General features: G+C 40.2%; 1 protein-coding gene and 1 non-coding gene across 2 annotated transcripts in view; both read right to left on the reverse strand.

The window, feature by feature from the left end:
* Window positions 1-26,543, reverse strand: part of PKD2 (polycystin 2, transient receptor potential cation channel) — a 65,028-nt gene that overhangs the window by 22,410 nt on the left and 16,075 nt on the right. Inside the window, exons 3-8 of the mRNA XM_028506068.2 lie at window positions 16,245-16,378; window positions 13,003-13,253; window positions 10,120-10,344; window positions 7,501-7,729; window positions 2,949-3,116; window positions 767-948 (exon numbers count right to left, since the gene is read on the reverse strand). Of these exons, the coding sequence (XP_028361869.1) occupies window positions 767-948; window positions 2,949-3,116; window positions 7,501-7,729; window positions 10,120-10,344; window positions 13,003-13,253; window positions 16,245-16,378 (1,189 nt within the window). The remainder of the gene's footprint in view (window positions 1-766; window positions 949-2,948; window positions 3,117-7,500; window positions 7,730-10,119; window positions 10,345-13,002; window positions 13,254-16,244; window positions 16,379-26,543) is intronic.
* Window positions 14,931-15,034, reverse strand: LOC114493619. The gene has a single exon (XR_003684243.1). It is a non-coding gene; the product is annotated as a U6 spliceosomal RNA (small nuclear RNA).

The following is a 26,543-nucleotide window of genomic DNA, read 5'->3' on the forward strand; positions in this document are numbered from 1 at the left end:
TTTTTTATTACATATGAGAATTTTGGAGAGACTGAAAATTCCTGTACTGGTTTGAGTTTCTCTTAGAATATTAAAAGTACTATTTTTTCTTATAAAAATAACTTAAAGTTTAAAACATATGGCAACAATATTGAAGAGGAATGAAAATACAGGCAAAGGGTCTCGTAAAAGCTACCATTTGCATTTGGTGCTAAGAAGACCCTGATCTTTGGAACACTGTTGGTTTACTACGGCTGATCTTCTATGCCTGATTGCTTTATGACTGTTTTTTAAGCATCAGCATTTTAGGATGTATGGCCATTTATGCATTGGTGGTTCAATGTTTCTGGGAAAAAGAATGAACTCTTATTTTAAACAACTACTTTTAGGTTAAATGGAGAATAAATGGTGATGGAAGGAGATTTGACTTGGGGTGGTGAACACACAATATACGGATGATGTGTTATAGAATTGTACACCTGAAACCTGTATAATTTTATTAACAATGTCACCCCAACAAATGCAATAAAAACATAAAATAAAAAAAGTAAATAGAAATAAATTTGGGATTTTGCTTGGTTAATTTTGAGATCAGTGCTTTGATAATGTGCATCATTAAATTTTACTTTTTATAATGTAATGTTAAAATAAAAATATGAAGTAAAAATAAATAACTACTTTTAAACATGTGGTGGTCAAATAGCAACTGTGAAGATTTATCCTTTATCCTTGAGAAAGCAGTGACATCTCTGATTAAATTTTTCTTCTTAATTTTATATATACTTACATACACTCTTGGAAAGTACTGAAGTCATCAACCTGCGTGCCAAAGACAAGGTATGCCAACTGAGCGTATGCTAAGAAAATAATGAAAAACATAATTGCGAAGCCAAAGAGGTCTTTGGCACACCGAGACATGGTTGTGGAGAGCTGACTCATGGTCCTGTTGAAGTTAATGAATTTGAAGAGCTGTAAATAGAGGGAAGATATCAATAGATGAATGGGCAAATGAGATGTGGTGTATACACATAACATATGAAATTTTGATACACGCTACCACATGGATAAACCCTGCAAATATTATGCTAAAAGAAAAATGAGTTGCTTTTTTTTCAAATCTAACAACTTCTACTATCTCATTCTAAAAGTATTTATTGAGTGCCGACCCTGTGCCAGGTGCAATTCTTAGAGCTGGGAATACAGCAGTGAACTGAACACAGCTCCTGCCTGCATGATTTTTGCATTTACATGATGATTAAAATACAGTAAATACAGGTTTAATTATAATTAAAATAACTGTTGATATTTTCCCTTAAGAAAGATTAAAATAAGAAAGAGAAAAATCTCCACAAATAAAAACTAGTAAAAGAAAAAAACCTCCAGGAATCACTGAAATTAACTGTCTTTTATTGTGCATCCACTATGTACCAGCTACAGAGCGGGTGGGCATAAGTAGACTGCGTCAAATCTTAACAGTGACCAAAATACTGGTATTCTCTCTCAGGAGTCATCTGGAGCTTGGAGTCAGGGTTTGAACCCAGCTGTGCCTGACTGCAAAGCCACACTGAGCATTTCTGTAAGCCAGGCCCTGAAGATGGCTGCCAAGATTGAGCAACTCACAGCCCGGAGGGCACGACAGCCCGCACACAGCTGCTGCTGGAAGCCTTGAGAAAAGGACACTGGGGAGATACCCAGAAGGCGAGTCACGACCCTGCCTTCAAGAATGTGATGGTTCTTCAAGTTAGCGGGGCAAGATATTTACACAAAAAGCACCTAATAAACCATCCAGCTTGAGGCACCCATTGAAAGGAAACCTATAGAATTTTACTTGAAGATCTCTTATAAACGGTTTCTGGCCACACCAAAATTTTTTTCAGGGTGTTGTAATCACGTTATTTAATACAATCCTTACTAGTATTTCTATGAGATACTGATTGTTATTACTATCTTACGATAAAGGTGTGGTACGTTAGTGATAGTTTCTCCCTAACAAGCTCATGACTGAATACCCAGCATGAGAGACGCAGGATGAGGTCCTGAGCCGAGAAATCTCAGGCATTCCAGGTACAAATTCCAATTCAGAAAAACGAGTAACTGTTGCTAAGTGGCTTTTAAAACAGTGCTGCTCAATAGAACTTTCTGTGATGAGGGAACTGTTCTGTATTTCCACTAATACAAAACTACTAGCCACACACAGATACCGTGCACTTGAAATGCAGCTAGAGTGACTGAGAACTGAATGTGTAACTGCATGTAATGTTAATTAATTTGAATTTAAGTTTAGGTAGACACTTGTGGCTAGTGGCTACTGCCTGGGTGGCACAGTCATAGAACCTGACTGGTGACAGGCTGGCAGCTGCCTCGGAATTACCGAAATTTTCTGCACCTCCAGAATTAAGGCTTATTGTATATGGTGAAATGCCCAAACCTTTCACATACATGGAAATGACATTATATCTTGAGAAAAGAAGGAAATGAGTGATTAAGGAACCACTGGGAAGAGGTACCTGTCCCAACCACAATTCTAGGTAAAACTTCCCTCAGGCCTCTACCGGGGAAAGAGGCAATCTTTTTGGAGATCATTTCCCATCAGTTTCCCCTCTCCCTCCATTTCTCTTAGTTCCTTTTACTTCACCTGGTCACCTCATATCTGGGTGACCTGTCCCTACGAGTAGCCTGGGACCCCGAGTCCAGCTGACATACTGAACAGGCCTCCTACTGCATCTGTTAAATAAAACCTGCAGGGACAGGTCTCACAACAGTGCAGGTAGCAGGGAGCATCATTCCAGTGAGAGGAATGATCAAATGAGTCCCACTAGTTTAACTTACTTCAAAATATGCAGCAGCTTTCAGCTGGCTACTTGAATTTGGGCACAAAAGTAAATTTCTCCAACATTTTGCATGATTCATGTTAACAAAAAGAAGGGAAAATGTTATGAAAAATCCAGGACATGAAATTTATTAATTACCTTAATCCAGACAAAAAACACTATGACAGCCGCTATATTGTTAAACTGTATTTGCCAGTATGCCAGATGCTCAAAGTTGGGGAAAGTATTTTGATCTTCCAGAAACTGTAATAGCACCTCCACATTTGATGTTCTGTGTATGTTAATTCCTATGGCTACCACTGATAGCTGGAAAACAAAAGATGAATGTATTATTACAGTGCTTTAGAAATATATAACTTACTCTAAAACAAGTAGTTTACTTTTCTTCACCATTGTATTAATTCTAGGGCCCAATGTTCTGCTCACCCAATGGCATTCTAGAAGTCATTTACACAAATGGAAAGTGTTGATCACTGCCATAAGATAAGTAAAACAATATACTGCTTGCACTTCCTCAGCTAGGAATAGAGATCCAATGAATGTATGTACATATACACACCCACGCGAGAAAGAGAGAAGTCACTGTGCCCCAAACTCAAACTCAAACATGAATGACTTCTATGTTTTCTGCCACCCTCATTTAAATCACTTTCCACCCTTCTGCTTTCTTTGCCTCATAGTGCTTTCTGTTTTTATGGTCTTTTTTCGATTTCCAGTCATCCATTCTTTCCTCTGCTCAACAAATACATAGCAGATGTTTATGTCCACAGCACTGTGCTAGGGGCCAAGAGGAACAAACCAAAGTAAAATGCACAAACTGTCCTCAAGAAATATATACTCTGGTTCAAGACCAAATAAACTCATGATTATAAATAATACAAAAACCTGCTTAGGAACTGGCATCACACAACACAAGATGAAGGGTGCAACAAGAGATAGGAATGGGAGTGCTCATATGAGGAAAGAGTGAGCTTGGTCCTAGAGGACAGAGGGAATGATGGACAGAGCAGGCTCGTGAAGCTTGCAGTGGGAACACATGGGCCAAGGGTTTTCCTCGTGTTTGCTTCTGTCCCTTAATTCATGACCAGACTTTTCACATCTGGGGTACAAAGCCATATCTGAGGGACACTGGGCCCTGTACTTGTGAGGGACACTGGGCCCTGTACTTGCATCTCTTATCAGTGGATTAACACGTATAGGTGGAAAGTGCTAGGGGTAACCACAACCCCCTTGCCCTCTCATGGGGTCTAAATCCACAGCAGGTGGGCTGTGACAGGTGCTGTAACCTTCACTGCCCATTCGCCCTCTCTTTTCATGGATGATGGTCAACAGCCACTTCACTGGTCTTTCTTGAGAGGTCATTTGATCAAGATCCCAGGGGACTATCATATCAAAGGTCTCACTGGCTGCCAAGGACAGCTGGAAAAGGCAACCTCATCACCTTCCTTTTTTTCTCTAGAAATTTCCAGAGCCAATCTTGTGTTTCTGTATTGCACGAATATAATCTTTGAGCTCTCTGGAATACACTAAAAATGTTTGCTCCATAGACTTAGCTAAGAAGGATGAAGAAGAAGCTGAGGAGAAGTACTGACTCACTGAATCCAACCATAACCCTGTACCCAGCACTCACTAAGTACACTATACTCTGTTCCAGTTCACTCTGTACAGGAAAATATTTATAAAAATATGGAATATTTTCCTACTGTATCATTATTTATACAATACTGGTATCATGTCAATACACTAAGTTTCCTTGAGACTTTTCCGTCCAAACAGGGAGTGGAGAAAATAGATTTTGTGAACATTTGGGTTCGTATGTCTCTCCAGAGTTTTTTGGGGATTCCTTTATAAAATATAAGTGACATCCTTGTTTATCTGTTTTTTTTTTTCATTCCTATATTCCCAATGCCTAGAACAGTGCCAGGTGTGCAGTAGGTGATCAGAAATTATCTGGTGAATAAATCATTTTCACCACATGAAACCTACCACTCAACAAAATTATTTCAATTTAGACTTCTTAATAGTCTTTCTTCTTTTCAGTAATTCTGCTAGTTTTGAAAGACAGTGCCTAGAACAAATGATTAATTGAAGTAAGCCTGTAGACTTCAGTGTTAGAAAAAAATGAAACGAGAAGAAATAATTTCAAAGTGATTCTAAGATATTATATTTATATTTAGGATATAATTTCCAGTTTCAGTTGGACTTTCTCAAGTCAGGTGGGCAAGCAAACTTGGGCCAGATAAAACAAAAACGCCTTGGCCTCTTTCTTGGGGTTGGAGGTCATACTCTGGGGATGAGCAGAGAGCTTGCCCTCAATTCCACTGGGTCAGGAAACGTTTTGAAGAAGTGAGATTCCAATAGCAGCCCTTCCTTGTTCTTTTTAAAAGCGCACTGTTTGAACTGCTGTCTTGGCAGTGCTAAGAGTTAAGAAATAGGAACAGCAGCATGATGAAGCCAGTTTTCAAAGGGATATTTGCAAAATGTTGTGGCTGCTGAGTCAACGAAACTATCCTCAGTTTGCAAGATATCATAAGCTATTTTTTCCAGTGTCTCCAAAGTGGGGATGAAGCAATTCACTGGAGTGTAGGAAGAAAATATTAAAACTTCTAAGCAGGTGAAAAGAAAGTGTTAGAATCCTATTTCTATATATTTTTATCCCAATCTTTCAATTCTGTGTTGTTGCTGTTTTTTACTAATGTACCTGTTATACCAGCACACACACTCACACAAATGCACTTTATAAACAAATACAATACATTGGGGTGCATCATCAAAGTTTTCACTGACAGGTGTATAATCAAAAAAGCTGAATGCCATTGACTAGACTTTTGTTGATAATTGAAGTAATTTAGTTAAAAAGAAGACTGTTATCAATTAGCATAAAATTACATGTATCCTTTTACCATTATCCTCAATGATCTAAATATAAATATATTCATATAAATCCAATCAGTAAACTTTGCATCTTTAGAGTTCCAAACAGTAATTATTTTCTAGAATAAATGTTAATGTATATGGATTGCAGTCAGCCATCACACAGTACAGAAATATTTTGAAAAATTATTTCTAGTATCATCACCTTTCTGGCCTGCTTGAATACTGCAATTTTTTTTTAGATTTTATTTATTTATTTTTAGAGAGGGAAGGGAGGGAGAAAAAGAGAGAGAGAGAGAAACATCAATGTGCGGTTGCTGGGGGTCATGGCCTGCAACCCAGGCATGTACTTCGACTGGGAATCAAACCTGCGACACTGAATACTGCAATTTTTAAAACCCTGTTCATTATTTATTAATCCACTGAGAATTTGGGGATCAAGAGTTTACCTATAGGAACTGTGTGATGTTACAAAACCATCGTGAACGAAGGGATGTACTTCTAACTGCATCAGGGTCCAATCAATTCTGCACCATGTTACATAGCACTTTTATTTTAATTTTAAGTAAAAGCTCTTTCTGAAGTGCACAGGTGCATGGCTTATGAAGCAGGGGCAGAGTGCTCAAGACGGCATTGTGAGGATTAGATGAATCTGTGTACATGAAAAGCAGTACGAACCATGCTTAGCACAGACAACTTCCACAGTGTCAGCAGTAATTCTTAGCCTCACTCCTGTCAGTGTCCTTAGTGCTGCCGCGCACTGTGTCTACACACTTCTTTTAATGTCTTATCTTTTATTCACACATAAGTAACGTATTTACATTTAGTAACACAATATGTTAACATATCAGTGACATTCAATAACATATTTTCTGTATTTCATCAACTAATTCTACTGATGTTTTGATAATGACTTGATGTAAATTCACGAACAAATTTCTGGTTGCAGGGGCAGAATAATGACCGGGAAGCAGAACACGAGAAAAGAGAATGAGAAGAGGGTAATGTGTCACTTACTGAGATTCCAGAGGGGCATCTCTGCTGTTTGACTTTTAAGCACGTGACAATTAAGCATGCCATTTTGTGCGTAACTGGGTAACAGGGCTCAGCAATAGATTAAGCGTTAGTACTGAAGGGAGCAGAGCTTGCAAAAATACATTTCTGCCCTGAGGCTTCTGGAAGGAAGTGGTTAAGATGATGCTGAAGGGAAAGCATTCTGAACAAAGTATTAGGAGTGTGATAGGGTCAAGGGCAGGCCGGGGACCTACAGGTGTCACACTCTTGACTCTATCCTAACTCTTATGATTTCTTTCACTTCATACGGAAACCTTGCTGGCCAGATATTTGGTACACTGTGGGCTATTTGCAGAAAACTTTAAAACACTGGGAGGTTTTCTCCGGCATCCAAAATATTTCAGGGTGTTTCTTCTTGCCATAACTTTACACATGTGCAGAAAAACATACTTTAATTTTTACTAGCAGTTGAAGAAAAATACCATTAGCAAAACACAGAATCAACAAAACAGAACATTGTTCTCTCCCCCACATCTCATATGCAAGGCACTGGCAAATATGAATTACTTATGGTTGCTATTAGTGTGCCTGAGAGTGTACTGCAAATAGTCTCTTTACTTCCATATTCAGAAGGGTTACTCATGAAAAATGAGAAAATAATTAGTAATATTGGAGTTGATGTAACAGAGGAGAAGTTCAAGAATCTCCTTCTGGAATATCAAGGTCCACAATGGTGTGAAGACTAAGACTTGAACATGTTTTTGTAACAGAGTAGGAAATTGGGTGTTGTTCTCGAACCTACCACAACGATCACAACATCCAGACAATTCCAGAAACTCCTGAAATAGTGTAGCTTGTGAATTCGAATTTCCAATATCTCTTCCACCACATAGTAAAGGATAAAGAAACAAAAGATAATCTCACAGGCTGCCAGGAAGAAATCAAAAGTTGTGACATATCGGATCAGCTTTACAGGCTGAAATTGCCAAGATGGAACCACACCGCCTGTTGCTGGGAATTCAACCAATAACCTGCATTGTAACGAGAACAATTAAAACAGTAACAATAACAACAACATACGGATGCATCCGGGACAGGATGTCCATCTATTCTGTCCCTGCACTGTAGAGTAATAAAACTGTAATCCCATGTCACCCAAAACTAGTGGCAAAACATTTTTTGTCAGTCAGTGACTCCATGCTTGTAGAATTTTATGTAACAAAAAATATAGGATTTACCAAGACCTCTCAGACCAAAGAGATTATTCCTCTTCAGTCTCCCCTTCACTTCTCTGGTATTTATACTTTTAAAATGCTGTATAATTTAAAATGCTGTATAATTTTTTTGTAATGTAGAAGTAAATCAACAAACAAGCCTTTCTAGGCCTTTTATTAAATGCAAGTCATTCTACTAGGCAATGAAGAGCATAGAAATATATGTTATGCACTCAAAACACATATGATCTGTTGAAAATTGTGTTTTGCATATACATAGAGATAGGGACTGAGTTTCTCATTCATTCATTTGGCAACACTAAGCATTGAATAATTCACACTGGGGGGTACTTTTTGCTACCCAGAGCCTTACAGTTAATAGGTGCTCAGTAAAAGTCTGACTGTCAGAAAGAGTAACATAGTTTTTTCCATTTCTACTGATGTCATTGATCTTTAGTGGTAACATAAATTGAGGACATTTCTTGCCAAATTGCCATTTTGTAGGTGTCACACTGAGAAAGTTAAGTGATTCACTTAATGGTATTGTCTCTCTATCAAACTAGAAATAGGACCTCTACCTTTTGAACTGTAAGACTTCTGAAAGACCTTTGGTCTGCTATTAGGCATAACCATTTCTCCCATTACAGGATGTGCAGCCCCATCTAGAATCTGAGCATCCAGGACTCATGCATGAGTCAAGTATAGGTAGGGACTATGGCAAGTTGGAAATTGGTTACCGAAGTGTGGAATTTTTTCCTTCCTCTTTACTGTCAGTTCCCTGTTTTTTTCTGGACTATTTGTAACTCGGAAGAGCAACACTGAAATGCAGGGTCTCCTGACAGCCTCACTGCAAACTCCTGAGAGAGGAAGTAGCCTCTGCCAAGTCATCTCTCTCTGGCCTATCCCACTGTGCATCTGTGAGCTCCTTCCAGGAATTCAGACAACTGCAAAGAGAAATGAAGTGACTGCCTTGACATATTCACTCTTAAAGTATGGGGAGGAAGTAAAAGACATTCGAGGCTGTTTATAAATAGATATTTCCTTAAAAGTCAATCAGATTGCCTGTCTGTTTCTATCTTCTTCCTATCCTTGCTGGAATCATTAAAACGTTCAATAATATTTGCAATAAGCTTTTCATTCATTTCTAATAATAACTTTTTCTTGTGTTAATGTGATATTACTTTCTGCAAAAGTTGTCAAATTCAAGGACTGGGAAAATCAAACTAGCCATGTTAAGCAGAGTTGAGTTTAGCCTGAAAAATGATCACAAAATATGGACATTGTGAGAATTCATCCTTCTTAACTGGTGGGTAAATATACATACAAGTGATTCATGCTGGTGACTGGGAGTTGGCGACATGTTCACCAGGATGATTAACTCGGGTGAACTTCGCATCCCCTTGCCTGTTCTACTTTTCTTTTTTTGTTATAGCACGTTACCTTCTAATGTACAATTTAATTAATTTGTTTCTTTTGTTTATTGTTAATCGTCTATTACCTACCTTCTCCAGGTTGAATGCAAGCTCTGCAAGGGCAGGGATCTTTACCTTGCTCCCTGATGTGTCCCAAGAGCCTAGAACAGTGCCTGGCACCATATTAAATGTCAAATAAATGTTTGCTGAATGAATGAATGAACAAGGGGCCCCAGACAAGCTAGTGGGATCTCTGTCAATTTCCTCACTGTCACCTGAGTGGTTATGACGGTGATGTCACAGGAGCTGCAGAAAGAACTTTGTGCACCTTTGGTGAATCTTGAGTATGAGCACATCCCTGGCACCCCACCTACCCCAGAGATAGCCCCTGACTTCCGTGCTCATGTTGTGCTAGCAAGGGCATCATCTGAGAGTGGGAAACTCAGGGCGATGAGTCAAGATTTGATGGCTGGGGCCTTGGTCATGAGACATGTGGCACTGATCAGCCTCATGATAGGTAAAAACAGATGTTAGCAAAACAGTGCTCTGGGGATGAACATGGACCAGACTTAAGGTTCTTCCCAACATATTATAGTCCAGGATCCTAACTCCTTCCCCCTAATACCCTTATCCCGATAGCCTGCAGTTTTCACCCCTCCCTTACTGTCATCTCTGATACTTGACACTCTCATTCAGCCAACTGCAGGCAACAGTTTTCTCTCCTGTCTCCTGATTAGGATGTGCATACAGATACATGGAAATGGGGGAGGAGGGCTGGGTGCCCTTGGTACACACCTGATCACACAGAACAGGTTAATGTTGGCATTGTACACTGAAAAGTCAATAAACGTTGCCCTGGTTCCTCGGTCCAGCCAGACATTTTTCTTGAGGCTAGCGATCTGAGCTGCTGTTTCCTCTCTTGTTCTTGACAAATCCAGGTAATAGCCAGCTCCACTGTAAGTTGCAATCACTCCCCAGTGGCTACTCCCATTCAAGTCTTTTTCGCTCGTGTAGATCCAACTAATTAAGAAATAAAGTGAAAACAAAACAAACAAGTAAAATCAGTGGAAGACTTGTGGCAATTACAGATTTAGTTGGTTCTTGGTAAGAAAGAGTATGTGATAAAAAATATAAGTCTCATCAAGCCGGGTAATGTGCTTGACATAAAGCTTCATAAGTGTTATCTTCTTTTTTATTTATTTTCTTTTGTGTGTTTTTTCACATTTTCTCTTTTTTTATTGTTATTCCAGTACAGTTGTCTCCACTTCCCTCCACCATTCCCCCCAACCCTAGCCATCCCCACTTCCCACCCTTGATCCTGCCCCCGTTTGGTTTTGTGTGTTGTCTTCTTTGATTCTCATAGATTATTATTTTCGTTTTAGAGACGAGGGCCCTGAGACTTAGTGAGGTCAAGTTAGTCTCAGAGCTTTCGAGGGAAGAGCCAGGAACCTCGACCAGGACCCTGTGCAGTCAGCCCTTAGTTCACATGGCTGCCTTCCCTGGATAACGATGCTCTGGGACTAGATGACCCTGGGCTCCCAAAGAAAACTTCAGCCAGAAGAGGGACAGGTTCATCAAATGCTACTCTTGGCAACTGAACTAAATAAGACTTCACACAGCATTTGGGAACTTAACCCATAGATATGTTCAGAGGCTCACTTAGGAACCAGATGTTTCTTTGGCATTAATGGAGATATAAAGATGAATCAGGATCTTTTCCCTCCCAAAGTTTAACAAGTAGGGAGAGAAAAGCTGTAATTAAATCATTAAAATAAAAGGTAGGGCAACAAGAGAAGTATAAAGAAATTGTTTGGGCAGATCAGAGGAAAGCTATCTTTGCTTGGAGGTCCAGCAGTGGGGTAGTTGTATCACAGGAGGTTTTGGGAAGAAGCCGTATTGGAACTGGGCTGTGAAAGGCAAGTAGGATTTGGACTCACACAGGTGGGTGGTAAAGGCATCTGCAAGCTGGAGCCAGGCAAGGCCAGGGAAGTATAAGGCACTCAGCTAGTGGTGCTGTGTGGCTCCCATATGATGAAGAAAAGAAGGTCGAAAGGTATGCTGGGGTCAGATTGTGAAAGACACACATGCTGTCCCTGAAGGGAAGCTTTCTGAGAGGCACAAAACAGGGTTACTCGGCTGGCAGCAGGGTAGCCTGGAGTGCTGAGCAACAGAGGGCTGGTGTGCAGAAAAGGGTTAACGCAGTAGGTCCGAGACGGCCTTTCCTCAGGAAAGCCCGCTTGCAAGGTTGGGCCTTGGCTGGCATCTGGAATGTGACTGATAAACAGAACCCTACACTGACAGGAAACTTTCCTGGCTGGCAAGAGTGGCTCACTGTACTTAAGCTGTCTGTACAGATAAGGTGGCTTAGGTTTTCCTTCTGGGAGTCTGGGATTTTGGTACGTGCCAGGCAGAGGGTACCTAGCTGAGCTGAGCACGTTAAGCCAGTTAACATGCTGGATGCTAGAAACCTAATGAACTTCTCCAGCAGATAAGATTTTACATGTGTTGTTACAAATGATCACTGGAGTAATTAAGCCCTCCCATGTGAGGCCACTGGGAGACTTCTGGAAGCTTGCCCTTTGTTTTGTCTGGACTTTGCCCCATGTGCCTCCACTTTTTGCTGCCTTTTCGTTATGATCTCACTGTAATGAACTTAGTCACAAATATGACTATATGTTGAGAGCTATGAGTCCTGGGGCTGGGACCCTGACACAGCACAGTCAGCAGTCCCTGCAATGACCAAGAGGTGACAAGGCCTGAACTAAAGCAGTGACTCAGGGTGCGGGGGTGGGGGGGGCGGGCACAAGAAAGAGAAAGAAGGACAGAGAGTGCCTCCACAGCAGTGAGTGTCGACAGAACTTGGCAACTGCTTTGGAAACTGGGCCAAGGGAAAAGGGGTATCTCAAGGATGCCTCTGCACTGTCACTGGGCACGATGCCAAGATGGTGATGCCATCAACAGGAGGACAGCAAATCCAATAAGAAAGTGACAAGTCCAGTTTGGGGTATACTGAATTCTAGGAGCTGGTGGGACACACAAGTAGAATATGTCTTCTATCTGTAGAATGTAAGGTCTGTGGAGACAGGACACTTGCTTCTGCTGTGTTCACTGCTGCTCCCAGGGTAGTGCTGGAGGGGAAAAAGACCTGTCCTGGAACTTGTTGGGCACTTGTTGACACTCAGTATATTTGTTGAAGAGATGATGAATATCAAATGGAGATGAGACTGGGAGCTATCTAAGTTTCAAAGGAGAGAATATAAGGAAAGACAAGGCAGAGATTTGAATATAGAACCTGGGAGTAAGACAGGGGAGGGGAGAAAAGAAGGGGTTACAGAATTAAGAGAACCTAAGTTCAGTGTCACTCACAAAAGTCAAAAAAATGAGTTACCAACACTGGCACACTCTGCAGAGAGGCTGATTGGGAGGAAGACTGAGAATTGTTCAGTGGATTTGTTAACTAGAGGGAGCTTCCAAGAGGGATCTCAAAAGCAAGGGTTTTAAGACTTAAGGATGAAGATTTTAGAAGTAGAAGGTAAAGAAGTAGAAGGGGCAAGTGAAGGCTAGGAATAAAGGAAGGAAGGAAGGGGGGGAGGGAGGAAGGAAGGAAGGAAGGAAAGAATACAAGTGAATGTCAGTGGGAGGCCAGGGCACATGGCCACGGGAGCCATAGACACTCACGCGGTTCCATTTCTCGGACCGAATGGAGCCCTGTCTTCGCTACTGACAGAGTAGACGTCATAGCACTCTTTAATCTCATCTCTCAAGTCCTGGGGGATAGAACAGGATCCATTTCTGACTTTGAGTTGCCGTATCCGTGGTACCCCTAACAGGAGGTTCTCATAGTAGATGAAGCTTCGGTTGTCAGCTTCATTTCTGTTGCTGGGCTGTGTCTTCCAGTACAGCCCATCCAGTAAGGCACCTTCTGTGAACTGAAAGCACAGGAAACATTTTTGAAAAGCTCCAAGCTCAGCGGCTGCCTTGCTCCTTCCTGGAAAGTTTGCATGACCAACAGCGTAGCACTCTGTGAACACAGTAGAGTGACAAGGGTAGGTTTTGCTGTCAGAGAGACCGAAGTTGGATCTTATACCATCATTTGCTAGTTGTGAGGCCTGGAGCAGGATCCTCCATTGAGCCTGGGTTCCCACACCTGTAATGTTCATCTTTTGCATGTTTACTACAGACGATTTCAAAGGATATGAACTGGATCTAAACAAATACGTAAATAGGGTTTTCAGGTCTCAACGAGGCTCAACCCTTTGGGATGAGCCTGCAGTTTTCATTTCACGGGATGAACAGAAACCAAGAAATCCAATCTTTTGATATTTTCAGGTTTTGTTTCCAATTTTGCTGAAAAGAAAACACTAACGTGCTCTGAATCTTTTCAAGGCTCATGGTTTTATTCCACTGATGGTTAATAAAGTAGACTGTCCAGTGAGGCAAATTTGTGAAACCATTACACTATGATTATAATTTTTCTTACAACAGCACTTTGTACTGGCTTTGGTTGGCATTTGCCTTTCATTACTACTGTTGGCCATTCTCACTAGATTCCTGTGACACTTATTTTGGTTCTAGTTAATATTTAATGTTTAGACTATTTTACTGAGCAGAATTTACAAATGAGATATCTGCAAAGCACTCAGGTGTTAAAGATGTTTTAACTTAAAATAATTTAATGTTTACTGGGTTAAGACCTTTTTTTGTGTCAATGCTATATTTTCAGAAAAAGATAAAACAATAGTGCTGACTGGTTTTCTGAAATTTTATGTATATTGCACAAAAGTCTTTAAATACACAAAAAGTACATAAAGTAGCATTTTAAAAAATATTTAATTTATTTTTTAGAGAGAGGGGAAGGAAGGAGAGGGACAGAAACACCAATGTGTGGTTGCCTCTCCCGTACCCTGTACTGGGGACCTGGCCTGTAATCCAGTCATGTGCCCTGACTGGGAATTGAACCGGCAACCCCTTGGTTCACAGGCCAGTGCTCAATCCACTGAGGCACAGCAGCCAGGACTAGAGTAGCATTTTTTTTCAATATTGTTAGAACTGGAAATAATGCCTTTGCAGATAAAAAGGATAAAGTGTATTCAGATGTTTCATAAATATAGAATAAATAAACAAATAAAGTAAAATTTCCTATGTATAACTAAATTTAGGAGTTGTGGTAGAAATATTATGAATATTAATTTATTTTAAAAAATCCTAGATAGGACTTTGTGCAATATATTTTTGTAAATGCTGCAAAATATTTTTTGTCTTTTGCAGTGTTCTGTTTGCTGCCACCACATTGATAGGATGCTATTATTTAAAGAATTTTAGTTTTTTTTTTTGCCCTGGCTAGTGTGTCGCAGTACTGAGTGCTGGACTGTGAACCAAAGAGTCACTGGTTCAATTCCCAGTCAGGGCACATGCCTGCATTGCAAGCCAGGTCCCCTGTAAGGGACACTCAAGTGGAAACCACACATTGATGTTTCTCTCCCTGTCTTTCTCCCTCCCTTCCCCTCTCTCTAAAAAAATAAATAAATAAAATCTTTAAAAAAAGAATTTTAATTTTTTAAAATGAGTGTAGTATTTCAAATGAATGATAAGCAGGGAATTTTAAAAAAAAATACAGAACCCTCTACAAATTTGTGTGTCATCCCTGTGTAGGGGTCATGATAATTTTCTCTGCATCATTTCACAGAGCAATAAGCATACAGTGGGAGCTTACTAAATGGAAGCTCTGATTTTTGCTTTAGGACTGAAAGTGGGGGTGCAGCAGACTGTTTACATAGACCCACAGCCAGTATCAACTTTATTATCCCTTATTAAAATAGTTAATAACGAATACTATGGTTTTAAACTTGTTTAGAAAGGAAAAGGCTATAGATTTTGATTATTAGTCTGCCACCTGGTGGATCTTTTCATTGTTTGGGCAATTTTCTTAAGGTGAACTCTCCAACGCCGCCCAGCTGCTTTTAGAACTTGGCATTTATTATCAAGGAATTGTGTGTATATGAGAAGTTTCCTGTTAGTTTGCCTACTGGAAAGAAATCTAGCCTTTCTCAATGTCTTATCAGATGATCAATAGAGATGAACTGATTCGCACGGTTCAAGTAGGAACATATTCAGGTTGTGCAAGTGTAGTTTTGGGTGCCAAATATTTTTAGGCTTTAGAATGAACAGCTTCCTGTGATCCAGTTTCCTTTTTCTTTAAAATAAGTAGCTCTGACACTAGGGTCTTACAAAAATTTTAGAAAGTACCTCCCCAGGAAGAAACAATAATTTCCTTTCCAATTCCCCCTTCCCCAAATTTTGTAGATTCTGAGCCCAGTTTTCCCAGATTACTTTAATGTTTTTCCTATGGTATCATTCATTACTTATCCTCTTACTTATTCATTACTTATGCGGGAATCTGTGACACTTTGGTAAAAGGCTGGGTTGAATTTTACATTAGAGATCTTTGAAAGAATGTGCCTACCTTGTATCATGCACTGTCATGGGGTACCTGCCATCATCAACAAAGACACAAAAAACGGGAAAAAGGCAAGACAAAACACCTAAGTTTTGCACTATGGGCCTTAGATCCTAAGAGATACTCAACAAATACTGAATTGTGAATGACTGCATGAATTAGAAAACAGGTGAGAAAGTGTCTGTCAGACTAGAATAAAGACCATTTTTCTCATTCCCTGACCATGTGGAATCACTGAATCAAACTGAGATTCATTTACAACATGAGGAATATTAGTACTTACCTTGTATGGTTACTACAAGGATTAAACAAGTTAAGTATGAAACACTCTACCTGCGGTGAGGCTACAGACTTATAGTTACCTTTCTTATCTTAACCCTGCAGATACTGCCCACTGAACTTGTGAAGCTAAATGAACAATTTTCAGTGAAAACAAGGTACTTTCAAAGTCATTTGCAAATACCTTCCAGAAGTCTTCCACTGAAGAAAGAGTTTTAAAGCTAGTTTTCTCCGTTTTGGACACTGGGGTGTCTAGGAACAGTTGTGACATGATGCGAGTGTAGTAGTACACGCCGGAGCTCATCATCCCGTAGGTCACTGTAACACAGAGAGAGCCAGATTAACTCCGAGGGGACCTGCCCTCACTCCCGCATGCCTGGTGGATGGCAGCTAGCCACCTCCGGTGTCTCTCACCTTTGCCACCCTCCCTCTGTCATTTTTCTAGGCTATCTCCCTCTACTCTGTTCTACAGAAGAAATAAATTAACACTGACACATGTGAAAGAAAACTGTCTTACTAATGACTATTGACTTAAGATCAGGCACTGTCACTTGACATTTGGGAATTCCACCAGGCCTCTGTGCCTGCACTTCCCAGCACCTCCGACACTGTACAGGCCCCAGCAGAGGCCACTGGAGCCGCTCGGCCTATAGCAGTGCATGTGCTGCTTCCTTCCCTACAACAACACTCAGGCTATTTCCTGTCCCTCCATCCCCAGTCAGCTCTCCATTCTTCTTGCCCTGCTCGGGGCGGGCGGGTATCCTGAGGTGGATCTCTACAGACCACACCCACACTGGGTCTCTTGACAGCAGTGGGGGTGGGGCGGGGGGCTGAACAGGACGTGTGGGGGCATGAAAAGAGGGACGCTGGGTTTGCTCCCTCCACCTCTACTCTCCATTCCCTCACCTGGGTGAAGTTTGGCAGGGGACTCTGTAACCCTGGCCACAGCTCTGAAACCCTTTATTTTCTTATATTTTCTTTTTTTTTTTTTTTGGTGTTGTTTTTTTTTAATATATTTTATTGATTATGCTATTACAGTTGTCCCATTTCCCCCTTCTCTCCCCTCCACCCTGTACCCCCCTCCCACCCACATTTCCCCCTTTAGTTCATGTCCATGTGTCATACTTATGAGTTCTTCAGTTTCTACATTTCCCGTACTATTCTTGCCCTCCCCCTATCTATTTTCAACCTACCATCTATGCTACTTATTCTCTATACCTTTTCCCCCTCTCTCCTCCTCCCACGCCCCTGCTGCTAACCCTCCATGTGCCCTCCATTTCTGTGGTTCTGTTCCTGTTCTAATTGTTACTTAGTTTCTTTTGGTTTTGCTTTAGGTGTGGTTGTTAATATTTGTGAGTTTGCTGTCCTTTTACTATACATGTCTTTTCTTTATCTTCTTTTCTTAGATAAGTCCCTTTAGCATTTCATAAAATAAGGGCTTGGTGATGATGAACTCCTTGAACTTGACCTTATCTGAGAAGCACTTTATCTGCCCTTCCATTCTAAATGAGAGCTTTGCTGGATAGAGCAATCTGGGATGTAGGTCCTTGTCTTTCATGACTTGGAATATTTCTTTCCAGCCCCTTCTTGCCTGTAAGGTCTCTTTGGAGAAATCAGCTGACAGTCTGATGGGAACTCCTTTGTAGGTGACTGTCCCCTTACCTCTTGCTGCTTCTAGGATTCTCTCCTTCGTTTTTACCTTGGCTAATGTAATTATGATGTGCCTTGGTGTGTGTCTTCTTGGGTCCAACTTCTTTGGGGCTCTCTGAGCTTCTTGGATTTCTTGGAAGACTGTTCCCTTTGCCAGATTGGGGAAGTTCTCCTTTATTATTTGTTCAAATATGTGCTCAATCTGTTGCTTTTCCCCTTCCGATTCTGGTACCCCTATAATTCGGATATTGGAACGTTTAAAGGTGTCTTGGATGCTCTTAATCTTTTCCTCAATTTTTTGAATTCTTATTTCATCATGCTTTCCTGCTTGGTTGATTCTATCTTCCTTCTGGTCCACTGTATTGTTTTGAGACTCATATTCCTTCCTTTCACTATTGGCTCTCCTCCGCGTGTCTTCCTGCATCTGTTTTATGGTAATCTGCATTCTTTCATCTAAATTTCGTCCAAAATCCACCAGTTCCGTGAGCTTTCTGATCACCAGTGTTTTGAACTGCGCATCTGATAGATTGGCTAATTCTTGGTTGCTCAAAAGGATGAGTCCTGGGGGACTGATCTGCTCTGTTGAAAACATATTTTTTTCCCCGTCTCTCCTTTTTTTTTCGTCTGGTCGCTCTTGTTACGGTGGGGGGCGGAGCCTTAGGTGCTCACCGGGGCTGGGCACCCCCGTCACTAGATTGTGACGTTATATGTGGGGGTGGGGCGGGAGCGGGACGGGAGAAAACAATGGCAGTAGTTCCGTTCCCCTGGACTCAGACCCTTCTCTGGGCTTCCGGGCTGCGAGTTCTGCCCTGGTCCACAATCGCTGCCCCTCTGGGTCTGCCAGCCGCAGCTTGCGTACTCAGGGATCGCCGCTGCCTTCTTGCACCCCAGATGGCTTTTGCGCCGATTTTGCGCCAAACCTTTCCCCGACCTCCGCGAGCCGCCGACCCAAGCCTGCCCCGCGCCCGCCGGCTCGTCTTCTCCTACCAGTCCAGATGAACGCGTCTACTTCAACTTCTTGGCTGCCCGACTTCCATTCAGATAAATCCTCTGCCGGATCTGGGTGTTATTCTGATAGTAAATTATTGTTGTAAATTATTGGTTTTCTAATCTTGGTTGTACGAGGAAGTACGGTGCGTCCACCTATTCCTCCATCTTGCCGGAAGTCCCCTATTTTCTTATATTTTCAATTGCGGTTTTGCTTTTGAAGTTCTCAACTGTATGCAATTTAATGGCTTCACTTAAAAGGCAGGTGGAACCTGCAACGAGACTGGTACAGAGTGCGGTGGAGGTGCAAGGGAAACCTGTCTGCCCACAGCCATGCTGGGTTTCTGCCATGCCATTCTCTCCCTTTTCCTTGAGCCTGGAGGTGGGAACCTTTCCTGAGTGTCTCATTCCCCCTTGTTGGTCTCCATAACCCCGCACACCTTTGTAAACAGTCTCTTCATTAAACTTTCTTTAATGACCACTTTAAGTTTTCCATCTCTTTCCCTTCAGGATGCTGGTGGATGCAGACACATCTACTTACCATCTATCAAATTTTGTATGAAACCCTCTAAACTCAAGTTGCACCCCTGCCACGAAGACTTGCTGACAATCCCAGCCCATTCTGAATAGTCCTGGGGGCAGGTGGAAAGATAACTTACAGGCTTAGTAAGTCACAGATTAGAGTCTGAATCTTGACCATGCCTTTTACTTGCTATATGATCTGTACAAGTTACTGAAACTTTCTGAGCTTAAGTTTGCTCTTCTATAAGTTAAGGATAATTAGCTATTCTATAGGATCTTTCTTTGGAGCTAAAAATAAAATTAGTAACTAAAAATTATCCAATATAGAGGCATGTGGTTAAATGCCCAACAATGGTGGTTCATCCTCCTTAATTGGATTGCTAGCACAGAGCTATTAAGAATGTCAGCACTTTAATGAATACTATCTTATGCTGGGCCCTAATAGACTACAGGTATGATAGGCTACAATTCCAAGTTGACAAAAAGCTTCCAGAGGAAACACTTTATACTTCTTTTGACCACAGTTCTCAACTTCCAGTAGGTGATTCATACTTAGCTGATAATTATCTCAGGATCATAAAATACATTTTAAAATCTTGCTCTAAATGACTTGGTATTAAATGCTCTTTAGTAAAATCTCTCTCTCATATAATCCCCTTTTTCACCTGAGCATCAGAAAAAATTAAGGTTAAAAGAGAGAAGTAGAAAACAGTGATCTAAACACAAGTGTGCCTGAGCGCTTATCTCCAGCGGCTGATGGAACCGGGCACACACGCTCCCTGCGGCCTGTGTGCTGCGTCAGAGCGGAGGGACATTTCTCATTTCCTCCTTAGGCTTCCACACCTGTCAGCCTGTGACCCACTAGCTAGGACAAGAACACCCCTCTTTAAGTGTTCTATGACCTGCCACCTTCCAAAAACCGCACAGGAGAAGAATGAAGGGTTAAGACGTTCACTCTATTTACATTTATGGAACAAGAGGTTGGACATGAGAGATGAGTAGGGTGTGATCTCTGCTCTCCAGAAGAAGCGCTGGGGGAATCCTGGACAGAGCACGCCTACCCCACCCCACACAGGGATGGATGAGGCACTGTGTAGTCTACAGAGGCATCCGGTGGGCCAGAAGCGGTCAGGAGAACAACGCTGACATGTGTAAAAGAGTAGCCTCCCCAAGGCCAACTAAATAAATAAATTTAAGGAATTTTGACAAATTATTTAAATTTTTTATTAAAAATATGGTATAGTTATGTATGTATGTAAATTTTAGCCCATGTTTAAAAAATATATCTCCTTTATTTTCTTATATTTTCAATCGTGGTTTTGCTTTTGAAATTCTCAACTGTATGGAATTCAATGGCTTGACTTAAAAGGCAGGTGAACCCACAACCAGACTGGTATGGAGTGCAGTGGAGGCGCAAGAGTGCTGGCTGGGCTCCCCTGGGCAACAGCTGAAGTTCTGGAGGGATAGTTCAGTGGCCAGGTGGTTGCCCCTGAGAAAAGTGGGGTCTAAACCCAAAGATGGGCTCCCCAGACTATGGCACCAGAGCAAGAAAGGAGCCCAGATAATAGCTAGCTGTGGAAGGCAGCAGGGTTTCTATCTGTCAGGGAGAGATAATTAGAAACTCAGAGAGCCTCTTAAAGGGCCAATGCACAAAGTTTCACTTGCAGCAACTTACCTGGGGCTCTGGCAGAGGGAAGGCAGAGTGGACTAGAGACGCTTGAGGAGAATTTGGGGTTGGTGGCTCTGGGGAGAGAACTGAAGGAAAAGCCACCAGGATCCCTGGGCTGAGTCATTCCCCAAAGTGCAGAAGCCACCTTTCTCAAGCAGAGCACTCCTCTCCAAAAGGCATCAGCCTGAAGGGAAGCAGTAGTCCCACTGGCAGGAATTACTCTGCCCCATCCTGTGGAGCCTAAGCTGGGCTGCTGATTACAGCTTGAGGCTTTATCATTGATTAGTTTAACAACTATGGTGGATCTCATGCAGTTCTATGGGACTTCAGCTGACCCTCCCCGGGGCCCAGTGCCAGTAACAGCAGATCTTGGTGAACAACCCCATTTGTTCTGCACAAAAGGAAGCCCAGCAGAGAGAGGCACACACTGTGGATCACTGATATCTCCAAGCAGATTGACCAGAACCAGTCACAAGCAGTGTCTGACAAAGGACTACACCAGAATCTTTGCAGATCTACCTAACACATAGAGACACATACAAATACACAGCCAAAATGGGAAGACAAAGAAACAGGTCCAAAAATGAAAGAACATGGGAATTCTCCAGAAGAAGAGCTAGATAAAATGGAGGTAAGCAATTTATCAGATAGAGAGTTTAGAGCAATGATTGCAAGGATACTCAACAGCATGAAAAAAGACACAGAAACCATAAAAAAGGACCAGTCAGAAATAAAGAATGCAATATCTGAAATAAATATCACACTGAAAAGAATAAACAGTAGGCTAGATGAAGCAGAGGATCAAGTCAGTGATTTGATTGGAAAATAAGGTAGGAAAAAACATCCAGGCAGAACAGCAAAAAGAAAAAAAGAATTTTAAAAAAATGAGGAGAGCTTAAGAACATTTTTTTCCAGTATTTCACATAGTTTTATTACAAAACAAGCAACAAAACAACTTTAGAAAATTATTTATTTGCTACATACCAATTCAGAGATTACATAACATGAGAAGCATAACAGTTTCTATGCACTCAGCTCAGTGCTTAAGCGTGAGTGCATTTCACAGATGCAACATACAGGCTCAAAACACAGAATCATGCCACACCTTCCTAAGCAGTAGGGAAAGGGACCAAGCAGTTCAAAGGGAGTAAGGGGAAAAGTGACCTTGATAACAAGATTTAATAAACCTGTCAATTTCTGACATGTTCAAAGCTTATACACAAAGCTGATTCGGAAAACTCCATTTCCAAAATATTTTATCTACATATGCCTGTTTATCTGGTTCACAGTGAAAACAAACATCAAATCCCACTGCTCAACTACTGAACCTAATCTTTATTTATTGGGTTCTTTTAGCTTATGTCAGAGCAGTTATGCTCAGGAAGAGGAAAAAACCTTTTGCTTCAAGTGAACTACAAAGCTGGACCTTAAACCTACTTTTTCTCGTGGGAATTTTCCGGCATTCTGCCCAGAAACCGATGTGTAATTTCAACATTTTGACCTGAGGTCACTGTATACAAATGACCGTTCATGATGTCTCATAGTATGTGAAACGCCCACTTATGTTTACCAACCATCAACTGACTTGAGAGATCAAATCCTTAAGCTTTCCATAACAGTGGACGGTAAATAGTTCGAGCTTCAGAAACATTTTGGATAAAATGAAGCATAATAGTGCCCGCATCATGGGAATGCCAGAAGGAGAAGAGAGCAAGCAAAGGATTGAGAACCTATTTGAAGAAATAATGCCTGAAAACTTCCCTATTCTGATGAAGGAAAAAGTCACACAAGTTTAGGAAGCTCAGAGAGCCCTAAACGACATGGATCCAAAGGCCTACAAGGAGATACATCATAATTAAAATGACAAAGAAAGAATCCTAAAAGCCACAACAGAAAAGTAGGTAGTTACATATAGGGGAGCACCAATTAGGGTGTCAACTGATTTCTCAACAAAACCTTTCAGGCCAGAAGGGAGAGGTGTGAAATATTCAAGGTGATGAAAAGCAAGGACCTGCAACCAAGGCTACTTTATTCACAAGGATATCATTTAAGATCAACAAAGAAATAAGGAGCTTCCCAGGCAAGAAAAAGCTACAGGAGTTCGTTAACACCAAACCAGTACTGCAACAAATGTTAAAGGGCTTACATTAGGAAGACGAAGAAAAAGAGAAAGAAAAAAATAGAGGAAAACAGTCTAACAATAAAATAGCACTACATGCATATCTATCAATAATCACCTTAAATGTAATGGCCTAAATGCTCCAACCAAAATATATGGGATACCTGAATGGATAAGAAAATAGGACCCATATACATGCTGCCTCCAAGATACTCACCTTAAATTGAAAGATGCACACAGACTAAAAATAAAAGAATGGAAAAAGATATTTCATGCAAGTGGAAAGGAAAAAAAAGCTAGGGTAGTAGTACTTATATTTAACAAAATAGACATTAAAACCAAGGATACAGAATGAGACAAATAAGGTCACTACATAATGATAAAGGGAACAACCTAACAAGAGGATATAACCCTAGTAAACATTTATGCACCCAACATAAAAGCACAAAAATATGTGAAGCAAATCTTGATGGACATAAAGGGAGAGATAAACAGAAATACAGTCATAGTCAGGAATTTTAACACCCCATTGACTTCTATGGATAGATCTTCCAGATAGAAAATCAACAAGGAGATAGTAGTCTTAAGTGACTCACTACGTCAAATGGATTGAATTGATATCTTCATAGCATTTCATCCCAAAGCAGTAGAATATACATACTTTTCAAGTGCACTTGGAATGTTTTGTAAAATAGACTACATGTTAAGACATAAAACAAGTCTCAATAAATTTAAGAAGACTGAAATCATATCAAGCATCTTCTTTGACCACAGTGCTATAAACCTAGAATTCAATCATATGAAGAACGCTGAAAAATACTCAAAGACATGGAAGCTAAACACCATGTTATTAAACAATGAATGGGTCAACAGTGAGATCAAAGAAGAAATTAAAAGAGACCTTGAAACAAGTGAAAATAAGGACACAACAATCCCAAATCTGTGGGACACTGGGAAAGCAATCCTAAGAGGGAAATTCTTAGTATTACAGGTCTAAGTAAAAAAAAAAAACAAAAAAACACACACACAAAAAACAAGAAAAAGCTCATATAAACAATCTAACTTTATAATTAAAGGAACTTGAACAGGAACAACAAACAAAGCCAAAGTGAGTGGAAGTAATAGTATTCAGAGCAGAAAGAAAAAAATAGTCTAAAAAAACACAATGCAAAAGGCCAATGAAAACAAGAGCTGGTTCTTTGAAAATATAAACAAGATTGATAAACCTTTAACCAGACTCATCAAGGCAAGAATGGAAAGGACGCAAATAAACAAAACCAGAAAAGAAAGAGGAGAAATGACAACTCATACCAAAGAAATACAAAGCATTATAAGAAAATATTATGAACAACGATATATGCCAACAAACTGGACAACCTGGATGAAATGCATAAATTCCTAGAAACATATCATCTTCTGAAAGTAATTCAGGAAGAATCATGGATTCTTAATAGACAGATTACATCTATTGAAATTGAAGCAGTAATCAAAAAACTACCAACAAACAAAAGGTTTGGAGTGGATGGCTTTACATTTAAATTTTACCAAATATTCCAAGAAGATCTAACATCTCTCCTTTTTAAACTATTTCATAACTCAAGGGGAAGAAAAGCTCCCAAACTCATTTTACAAGGCCATCATTATCCTAATTTGAAAACCAGATAAAGACACAATAAAAAAAGTGAATTATAAGCCAATATTTCTGATGAACATAGATGCTAAAATCCTCAACCAAATATTAGCATACCAAATACAGCAATACATCAAAAAGATCACACACCATGATCAAGTAGGATTTACTGTGGGAATGCAAGGCTGGTACAACATTCACAAATCAGTAAGTGTGATTCATCACATAAACAAAATGAAGGATAAAAACCACATGATCACATCGACAGATGCAGAAAAACCATTTGATAACATTCAAAACCTATTTATGATAAAAACTTTCAGCAAAGTGGGAATAGAGGGAACACACCAAAACATAATAAAGGTCATATATGACAAACCTACTTCCCCCATCATACTCAACAGGCAAAAACTACAAGCATTCCCCTTAAGATCTGGAACAAGACAAGGATGTCCGTTTTCACCTTCCTTATTCAACATAGTACTGGAAGTTCTAGCCACAGGATTAGACAAGAAGAAAAAAATAAATGGCATCCAAATTGAAGAACAAGTAAAACTGTCATTATTTGCAGATGTCATGATACTGTACATGAAGAACCCCAAACATTCTGCCAAGAAACTACTAGAACTGATTAATAAATTCAGCAAAGTACCAGAATACAAAATTAATATTCAGAGATCAGTTGCATTTTTATATGCCAAAAACGAACTAACAGGCAAATTAAGAAAACAATCCCATTCACAATTGCTATAAAAATAATAAAGTACCTAGGAATAGACCTAACAAGGATGCAAAATAACTGTACTCAGAAAATTATAAGACTGAAGAAAGAAACTGAAGAAGATACAAAAAAGTAGAAGCATACACTGTGTTCATGGATAGGAAGAATTAACATCATTAAAATGTCCACACTACCCAAAGCAATCTATAGACTGAATGCAATTCCTATCAAGATTCCAATGATGTATTTCATAGATCTAGAACAAATATTTCAAAAATTTATACGGTACCACAAAAGGCCCTCAAACAGTAATGGTGCTCTTGAAAAAGAACAAAGTTGGAGGAATCATGCTACCTGATATCAAACTACCACAAGGTCACAGTAATCAAAACAGCCTAGTACTGGCATAAAAACAGACACATAGATAAATGAAACAGAATAGAAAGCCCAGAAATAAAGTCCTACCTTTATAGTCAATATTTGACAGAGGAAGCAAGCAAATACAACAGGCTAAAGGTAGTTTATTAAATAAATGGTACTGGGAAAATTGGACAGATATATGCAGAAAAGTGAAACTAGACCACCTTCGTACATTACACAGAATAATCAATTAAAAATCGATTAAAAACTTAAATATTAGATGTGAAACCATAAAAATACTACAAGAAAACATAGATAGCAAAATTTTGGACATTGTTCGTAGCAGTTTTTTTATTGGCTATATCTCCCCAGGCAAGGGAAATAAAAGTATAAACAAATGGGACTACATAAAACTAAAAAGTTTTAGTACAGCAAAGGGAATCATCAACAAAATAAAAAGACAACCCACAGAATGGCAGAACATATTTGCCAATATATCTGATAAGGGGTTAATATCCAAAGTTTATAAAGAACTTACAAAACTCAACACCAAAGAAAAACAAACAACACATTTAAAAAATAGGCAAAGCATCTGAATCAACACTTCTCCAAAGACGACATACAGATGGCCCATAGACATGTGAAAAAATGCTCAACCTTACTAATCATCAGAGAAATGCAAATTAAAACCACAATAAGATACCATCTCACACTTGTCAGAATGGCTCACCAACAAATAAACAAACAAGTGCTGGCGAGGATGTGAAGAAAGGGGAACCCTTTTGCACTATTGGTGGGGATGCAGATTGGTACAGCCACTGTGGA

Source organism: Phyllostomus discolor, chromosome 1, assembly GCF_004126475.2.
Source record: "Phyllostomus discolor isolate MPI-MPIP mPhyDis1 chromosome 1, mPhyDis1.pri.v3, whole genome shotgun sequence".
Lineage (NCBI taxonomy): Eukaryota > Metazoa > Chordata > Mammalia > Chiroptera > Phyllostomidae > Phyllostomus > Phyllostomus discolor.